Here is a 9,561-nt window from a genome sequence, read left to right on the forward strand (position 1 = left end):
TCCAAAGGTTCGAGTAAAACGAAATAAAATAAAATAACAAACAAGAGGCAAAAAAAAATGAGGCTCTCTCAAGAACAAGTTCCATGGGAAAAATTTTATTTATCAATATGCGGTAGTTTCCAAACTGGTGGAACAACGTTATTTCCATTGTAGCTGGTGCCAATAGGTTACGCTGAGAAGCGGCGAGAAGTGAATGGCAAAAAAATAAAAAATAAAAGAATAAAACTGACAGTTATGATTCAAACACAGGGAAACAAATTCAACAGGTTTTTTTTTTTGCTTACACATGCACATTGAAAATAATACTGTGGCTTTAGCAGAAATCAACCTACAGTGATGCCGCTCACACCATGAGCAACAACCAACATCCTTGTGCTAAATTAGGAAAGGAGGGATGACAAAGGAGAGACTGGGGGAGGGAGAGAAATTGAAGGAGAGAGCAACTTTAAAACAAAGGACCGCCTGCGAGATAATGAGTGGTGTAAACCGGATGATTTATTGGCGAGCGTTATACGGTCACACTCTCTTGCTCGCCCTCTTTTCTTTATCCCCCCTCTCTCTCTCTCTCTCTCTCTCTCTCCCTCTCCGTCTGGTCCAATAGACTTATTAAAACTGAGGAGAGATTAATCTTTCTGGACCAAAATGCTTTTGTTACATCTTATAATGGAGTGGAAGGTGTGTAGGTAACTCAGAGGCAGTGGAATAACATAGTCTTCATAATGCAGAGTTAAGTGCTGTCTCCAACAGGGACGTGGGCCTTACCATTCATAGTTTCAATGACCTCTCCGCTTTCAAAGCCGCGTGCTTCGGCGGCGCGCTCGATGACAAAAAGCTTCACTCCCGAACGGTTTCCGAGCGACTGTGATCCTGTTGAAACGCTGATGTAAAATGCAAACTCTGAAACCAGTTTCTTCTTTTAACACATGTGGTAACAAAGACCGTTTACAACACTGGATGCTGCAAAAAAAGACAGCTCACGTGTCCATGATTGCAATATTCAGTTTGACTCTAAAAGAAAACAAAATAAAAACATATTGCAAACAGAGACAAAAATGCAAGGATTCATACAAAACACACTTTAAAAAGACAGCTATTTACAAACAACCTCCATTACAAAAATCTAATCTTAAATTTTTCTTAAGAGCAGTGTTCAGGTGAAATTACATCTTAAATTGGGCTCTATCCATATATTTACATTTCTCTATTCTCTCCTTTTAATCTCTCTTTTTTTCTTGTTCTTTTTCTCTTCTTTTTTTTTTTTTTTGCCAAATCTTAATAACATTAAGTGGTCACTACTATGAATGAAAATGAAATATGGTTTGTGGTGACTGGTAATGACTCCCTTGGCTGGTGTAGGTGAGTGGATGCGCACCGATCCGAAACAAAAATATTTGATCGTAGATGTGTTTCACAGAGAGCCCCGCTGAGGACTGCATGCTGAGTTAAAACACAGGGGCCACAAAAGCACCGGCAGCTGTTTCGGCGGTTAGCTCTCAGGTTAGCGACCCCGCTGGAGCCATTTGAGTCTTCCTCCACGTCTTCCAGCGAGACTGCCTTTCAACTCAGCAGCGTTCGTTGCGTATCTGGTGGATGGCAATTATATGTGGCAGTGGATGATCGGCGCGTCTGTGTAGGTGAATTAACACCAACCGGCAGTCTGACCCGTTTGACTGGAGATAAACCTGGACCTGTCAGTCTCGGTGTGCGTGTGTGTGCGCGCGCGTGTCTGCATGTGTGCATGTCAATGTCAGCTTGCGTGTCCGTGCGGAGGGAATAGCTGTCCTTATCTGCCCCCCTCTCTCTCCTCTCACACATCATTAACTGGGACTGTGCCGTTTTGGTATTTTGGCAGCCACACTCTCTCTCCAGTGCACCTAGTCTCATCGCTGAAACAAGTCTGCTCAGTCGCTTAACCACAGACCCATCCGCACACGCTAAATCGCATGTATAAGCACAAATCGCACATAGAGAGTGTGCACATACTAGCTCTTGCCGGTGCGTCCACGCCGACACAAGCCCACACACTCATTCCCCCCCCCCCCCCCCCCCAAAAAAAAGCCAGCCACATGCAGCCGCAGTAAATCCGGTGGCACTGCCTGCCTCTGGCTGTGTGATAGCTGAGCTGCAGTGTCCCTCGGTGGGCTGAACACCTTGACGGAGGAACATTCTGCACAGCATTTTTATTCACAGGCAGCACAACTGGCGAGAGGAGGATGGAAAAATGAATGTTAAACTAACTTCCATTCCACTCCCCCAGCACCCCCCACCCCCCTACCCTACCCTCCACCCCCTCCCCATCTTCCTCTCAGGTCGGAGCCAACTCCCAGGAACATTCTCTCCCTTCTCCACGGCTCCGTCCTCCCCGTCTGCCGAGTGTGGGCAAGGAGAGATGGCACCTAGATTAGTCACCCGCTGGCACCGCCACCGACTGCGCACTCCACTGAGTCATCTACAGATGGCAGCCAACTGGCATCTGACAACACTGTAGCCCGCGATGTTCGCGTCCAACTTATATAGGGCATCCTACCCATGTAGGCCATCCAATCAGCGCAGGCCGCCCAACCTACGCCCACCTGGCATCAGGCGGCAGCAGGCAGCAAACTGTTTCTGTGCCCGTTTGATGCTTATACACTGTCGCCGCCCGCCCACCACCAGAAGCTAGAACAAACAAATCTCGACGTGCCCGCACTTTTAAAAAAACCGGCTCGGCGTAAGCTCATCAGACACAATCAAACCTTCAGTCGGTGCCAAGTCGAGTACTGAAGAGTTTTGTTAAGCGATAGATCTCTGGCGCGTCCTGTCTGTCAGCGCGTCAGTCTGTCTGTCTTGTTTTTGAAGCTTAGTTACGATACAGTAACTCAGTGTTCCACCCCCTAAGCCATTAAAGTCTGCCCAGATACAGGACTGGCCTGAACATGCTCGCGAACACACACACACACACACACACACGCTCCCAACCCAGACGCGCATACTGAGGAGGACACACCCTCAAATACACACTGGCAGGCAGTCATAAATACCAGGGTAATGGTGAGGCTCCTATCAATCAGACCAGTGGGAACGCGAGTCTTTCCGAGAAACGCACACTCACCCACCTCGACATGAATAGTTCCAGGTATAAACGCACACTCACCCACCTGGACATCAATAGTTCCAGGTATACACTCTCAGGTAACATGATGATATGGGCGGTGAGGAGATGGGAGTGATAATGGTGAACTATTCGTCTCTATACATTGTGCACTTGTAGGAAAGTCTAACAAAATACAACTGCTTTGTGAACTGAATCAGGGTCGAGGAAATCCTCCATCAAAAATAGTAAGTAAGGCAAACATCAGAGGTGCGAAGGGAGAGGAACACACATGATTCCACACACTGTGTCTGATACCTGAGCTATCTGGAGAGTTCCCTGGCCCAGCACAGAGCCCTGACTAACACACACACACACACACGCGCGCACCCACACACACATTTGTGCGTGGACACACACACACACACACACGCACACGCGCACACACCAGGCTGAGTGGCGTTTGGGGCCTGTGTCTGCCTGTTCCTGGCTAGTGTGCTAGCATGATGTGTTTAATTGGGTGTAACACAGACTGTACTTTAGGGAACTAAACTAAGCTATATCCTGCCCATTAAGGGGGACAGCAAACCAGGAAACTAGGCTTCCATCTGTTGGTTCACTCCACCGCCACACCCCACCCCACCCCCCACTGAAGCGGCGTGAGGACGCGTTGACGGTGGGAGGGGAGGGGAGGGTGGGGTGCGTGGGGTCAGACAACCCAATCAAACAGAACGAGCCTCTTTCTCAGTCAGTTCACAACCCCCGCTGGTCACTGGTCAGTGTGTGTCTCTCCAGATTTGTGCAGCAGGTGGTAGAAAAAACACGGGCTTGAACAAACACCAAGTCCCCAAAATGCAAAGGAAAATGTTCTTCCCAAGGACATAAATCAAGCGCTCCTCTCTCGCTCTCGCACCACCTGACTTCCTGGATGTTTTCCGAGCGCGTCAGACTTTGTAGTAGATGTTGGCGGGGCTCTGCGGCGGCATCTCCTGGACGATGTAGACGGGGTGGCCATAGTCCCCGCTCACCTTCTCGTAGTGAGGGCAGTAGTTGTTCTCTGTCCGCAGCGGAATGATGATGTCACTGGGCTCCGTGCCGGCCGTGCCGCCGGGCAGCTTGGGATTGGACAGCGTGCTGAGTGACAGCGCAGAGGGGCGCGGCTGCGAGTGGGCGTGTTTCCGGGAGCGCTTGCGCATCTTGATGAGGAGGATGACGAGGAGGAGGATGAGCAGGAGGAAGATGATGCAGCCGGCTCCAATGGTGGAGAACAGCGCCACCTTGGAGCCGAGGATCCCGTCCGAGTTCGCACTAGAACCAGCCTGGTCCTGATTGATGTGGTCTAGACAGAGAAGATCCAAAACAGAGAGGGGGGGGTGGTGGAGGGAAGAGAGTTAGCGACTTAGCGCAAAACCACGGACTGTTGAACAATCAAGGAATAATAAGATCTACAGTCATTCAGTCCCGTCGGCTCGTCTGTATATCTTGTTTAGTGACTAAATCAACTGTGATCACATCCCTGTTTGTTGTTTCCTCCGCATGACTGACAGGCCCATTGATGTAATCTAATCTAATTAGCGTAATCAAAATGGCCTCCTAATGAAATCTGGAGTCGTCACTCGGCGCAAACCGAGATCCCAACTCCGATACGGTTGAGCCCCGGCATAAAGGAAAAGCTGTATAACATGTCCAAGTCACATTTTATACATGGCAAAGGCCAAGAAAGATATGGGGAGAGGGGAGGAGGGCATATCTGAACATCTGATTCTGTTTTATCCTTTTGTCTGGGGGGTTCGGGGAAGGGGGGGGGGGGATCAGTGTGTGTGTGTGTGTGTGTGTGTGTGTGGGGGGGGGGGGGGGTACTGGGAGAGAGAGAGAATGACTGGCTCCTCCAGTGACTTGAAATCGGAGAAGAAGCAAATCTGTTTTCCATGTATGTATGCAGCTGCTGCCAAAGACCAGCAGTGACCCCGCCTCTTTACTGTCCACGACCCCCCCCCATACACACACACACACACACACACACACACACACAAACGCACGCACACGCACACACACGCACACGCACACACACACACACACACACACGCACACACACACACACACACACACGCACACACACACGCACAAAGCCTCATACCTCCAGAGGCTGCCATCCCCACTAATGACTGTGTCTCCCCACTCGGCTGACCACTGTGCTCTTAAGCATCCACCTTATCATGAGTAATGACATCACTGGACAAGGCAGCTATTCCAGCATTATCAGTGAAATCAGAGGCGGGGGGCGGGGGGAGGGGCTGGGGGGCAGGGAGAGCTGGAGAGAGTGGCTGTCAAAAAAGCCTCATTCCTGAAATATCAGCCCTCAAACTGCAGCAGCACATCCTTCACTCCACCCCTCCTCTCTTCCACTTGACATGCTAATCACAGATCCAACAATTATGCTGCTGGACAGGTAAAAGCCGGGGATACAGCGGGAAAAAGTGACATTATAGAAAATCTTTTTATAGAGCAACTAATGTCGAATAAGCAATTACTAAGTGTGGGAAGGCTTATCACTTTGGGACAGGCAGAACAGTCTGTGCTTTAAAAGTCAGTTTTAAAGTAAGTTTTGTGGCATGCAGAGTTCTGGAGCGACTCAAAAAGTTAGTAGAGCTAGTGATCTATTAAAAAAAGGAATGTGGGGAAGAAATAAAGAAATATGGCTTACAGCGGGAAAGCATACCTGAGTATATGGAAGGTGCTGGTGAAAGCAGGAAACACACAGGGCCCAGTGCACCCAAAGGAAGCTCAAATGACTTCTTCAAATGTCTAGCCTTTTAATCTTCATTTATTTGCCATTCTAAATGGAGTTTGGAAAGATGGATTATGAAGAAGTGTGTCTTTGAGTTGTGCTTGTGCGCCGCGCGCCCTCTGTGTACAGTGTGATTACGGTAAGTCCAGTGAGCGTGGGGGTGAGTGAGCCCTATTTGTTCTGGGTTGGGTTTCATTTGGTTTCAAGTTGTGTTCTGCAGGATTATGTTGTGTTTTACAGCCGTGGTTCTGCAACCTATTCTGGCTTCCCCCATCCCCACACAGCTAAAGCAAAGCAATGCCTGTGGCTGGGAACAAGCGTAGAGTCTTCTTGACTATCATTTTTATTCTCGCTCTTTTCAGGCTAAACCTGATTAATTATTAGAGGAAGCCTAGAGGCTGTGAATATTCATTTCACAAGGAGAAAAAAATATTTCCAATATTTGTATTTCAGTAAGATATTTGTATTTTAGAGGCCTACACGGTGGTCTAAAGCCCAACGTTGAGAACCACGGTTGGGTTTTGCCGGTGTGTAGTTTGGCTCTGCTCACCGGAGTTTCCTGGGATCACGGGCCCAATCCGACCCTGATCAGATGGACTGCCGCTGGGACTGGACTCCGGGATGACGTTGTCTTCTGGAGTCTCCGGCACCACGGGGTTCGGGTGCGTTCGGGTCTGCGGGAAAACAAACACGCGGAAACTCAGTCTTAGCAAAGCCATCGAATTACAAGTGGGCTGGTTCCCCCTGCATGGGCGAGGATTATTTTTTTGTATTATCGTTTGATGTATCTCTCATACACACAGAGAAGGTTATCTCATATCTTTTGTATTATCGTTTGGTGTATCTCTCATACACACAGAGAAGGTTATCTCAAGTCCCATGTGTTGGAAGCGTCTCTCAGACATGGAAGATGAAAGCAGCAAGAGGAAGGAGAAGTTAGCGAACGTCTGAGAAACATGGCGGTATCCCTGTCCTGTCGTAAAAAATGAGCTCACATCTACATCAGCAACTCCTTCAGCAAACACTCAGACAGCCATTTCCAACACTGACACATTCATGAGAACGCACACACACACACACACACACACACACACACACACACACACACACACACACACACACACACTCCAGAATATACTTACAATACACTTAGGCATGGCAGAATGAGGGTAAAGTAGTTATATATTAACTTTTTATTGTTTTACATTATTCATCATGTTAAAAGGCCATAATATGCCTTATTTATTGCCCTGGCTTTAACTCTCCCTGAAAGAAGACAGGAAGAGAGGGGGAGAGAGAGAGAGGAGGGGAGGGAGAGGGAGGGAGGAGAGGAGGGGGAGAGAGAGAGAGAGAGAGAGGAGGGGGAGAGAGAGAGGAGAGGAGGAAGAGAGAGAGAGGAGGGGAGGGAGAGGAGGGGAGGAGAGGAGGGGGAGAGATGAGGGGAGGGAGAGGGAGGGAGGAGAGGAGGGGGAGAGAGAGAGGAGGGGAGGGAGAGAGAGAGAGGAGAGGAGGGAGAGAGAGGGAGGGAGGAGAGGAGGGGGAGAGAGAGAGGAGGGGAGGGAGAGAGAGAGAGGAGGGGAGGGGGAGAGAGAGAGGAGAGGAGGGAGAGAGAGAGGAGGGGAGGGAGAGGGAGGGAGGAGAGGAGGGGGAGAGAGAGAGGAGGGGAGGGAGAGAGAGAGAGGAGAGGAGGGAGAGAGAGGGAGGGAGGAGAGGAGGGGGAGAGAGAGAGGAGGGGAGGGGGAGAGAGAGAGAGGAGAGGGGGGAGAGAGAGGGAGGGAGGAGAGGAGGGGGAGAGAGAGAGGAGGGGAGGGAGAGAGAGAGGAGGGGAGGGGGAGAGATAGAGAAGAGGAGGGGGAGAGAGAGAGGAGGAGAGGGGAGGGGGAGAGAGAGAGGAGGGGAGGGGGAGAGGAGAGGAGGGGGAGAGAGAGAGGAGAGGAGGGGCGGAGCTGCATCTGCTCTGAAGGGGGGAGTACCGGTCATGAAGGAAACAGACAGTTTATCTTTGTGTCTGTTGTGATTCCAGCACAGCACTTTGAAGTCCCCGTGCGGTAAACAGCGGCCCCGGCCTTTACGAGGGCAGTCGGGCCGGCAGACAGCAGACAGTTCTGAACTATTAGCCCAGCCGGCCGGATGACTCCGCACCACGCTATCAGATGCCTCGCCTATCTGACCTTATCTGCATCTGCCCCAAGGCCTCTGCTCAGGGGGTGTATGCAGGCAGGGTGTGTGTGAGGAGGAGAGAGAGAGAGAGAGAGAGAGAGAGAAGGGTGTGGAGGGCGGCCAATTTACATTTGAGTCCCTTGTGGCGACTTTGTGTGGCATGCATTTGTGTGTGTGTGTGTGTGTGTGTGTGTGTGTGTGTGTGTGAGTGTGGGAGTGTGGGCGTGTGACGGTGTGTGAGTGTGTGTGTGTGTGTGAGTGTGCGTGTGTGTGTGTGTGCGTGTGCGTGTGTGAGTGTGTGTGCGTGGCGTGTGTGAGTGCGTGTGTGGGCGTGTGTGTGTGAGTGTGTGTGTGCGTGTGTGTGCGTGTGTGAGTGCGTGTGTGCGTGCATGAACTAAAAGGCCCTGACAGTCTAGCAGTCTATTTTCTATTTGCGCTCTGGTCTGGCTCAGCCTCGTTGCAGGGGGATGATTGGGGCGTGGGGAGCCTGGCCCAATATGGAAGAGACAGAGAGAGAAGGAAAAGAGAAAGAGCGATAGAGACATTATATTACACCTTTTTTTCCCACCCCTCTCGCTTTGGTCGCACATAACCGCACGTTTAACCATTTTGATCCGCACGCCCCCCCCCCCCCCCCCTCCTCGATGTCCAACCCGCCGCAGTGCTCCACGGTGCGACTGCAGCAGCGGTGTGGAGCTAGTAGCCGTGAGCTGTTGTGCGCCATCAATAATAGATGAGCAAAGACAGGAGTGAGAAGTGGGAACATCGGCGCGTGGCGGAGAGGCTACCAGAGGACACACAAGTGATCTGATTCACTCCGCGCATCTCTCGGCCCCACGACGCCGTGCCAACCACTGAGCATGTGCAGGAAGCCCGGCCGCTCGAATGTTCTGACCCATTTTTGTCCCTGTGTACGCCTGACATTTCCCTTAGCTATGCAGACAGAGACTACCTCAGAACTGCCAAGCCGCCAGAAGGAGGGAGAAGGCGGTGGCAGCGGGAGGAGGAGGGGGGGGGGGGGGGTGGCTATTGAGAGAGCGAGAGAGAGAGAGGCAATGACAGAGTGACAGAAGAGAGAGAGAGAGGGGGGGAGTGCGAGACACATATGTTGGGAGCGAGCGAGCAAGAGATGGATAAGGAGAGGAAGTGGAGAGAGAGAGAGAGAGAGAGAGAGAGAGATGCGTGTGAGGCAGTGAGTCAACACATATCTAATGAGCACAGTGACATGATGTGGTGGAGGAGACAGATAGCGCTGAACAGCAAGCCACGTCGAAAAAAAAAAAATGTCAAATGTGCTCTCTCTCTCTCTCTCTCTCTCATCTCTCTCTCTCTCTCCATTTCCCACCTCACTCAATTTCTCTTCCATTTTGCTTTACTGTTTTTTTTTTATATGGAGAAGACGACGACAACAAAAAAAAGACGACGCAACGCGAGGAGGCGGCATTTAAAGTACAATTAGATAGACGCACGGAAGTGGTGGAGCTGCGAGCTGCGAGCGCCATGCGTCACCGTGATTGTGCCCAGGAGTGTGCTTTAGCGAGAG

At 50.8% G+C, this 9,561-nt stretch overlaps 1 protein-coding gene across 1 annotated transcript in view; it reads right to left on the reverse strand.

Moving 5' to 3' along the window:
- Window positions 1-2,036: 2,036 nt before the first annotated feature.
- LOC310790591 (ephrin-B1-like) overlaps window positions 2,037-9,561 on the reverse strand; it is a 76,101-nt gene continuing 68,576 nt past the window's right edge. Inside the window, 3 exon segments of the mRNA XM_083652301.1 lie at window positions 2,037-4,409; window positions 6,409-6,517; window positions 6,519-6,532. Of these exon segments, the coding sequence (XP_083508427.1) occupies window positions 4,015-4,409; window positions 6,409-6,517; window positions 6,519-6,532 (518 nt within the window). The 3' untranslated portion in view covers window positions 2,037-4,014.

This window comes from Poromitra crassiceps (genome assembly GCF_964638095.1).
Source record: "Poromitra crassiceps genome assembly, chromosome: 15".
Taxonomy (NCBI): Eukaryota; Metazoa; Chordata; class Actinopteri; order Beryciformes; family Melamphaidae; genus Poromitra; species Poromitra crassiceps.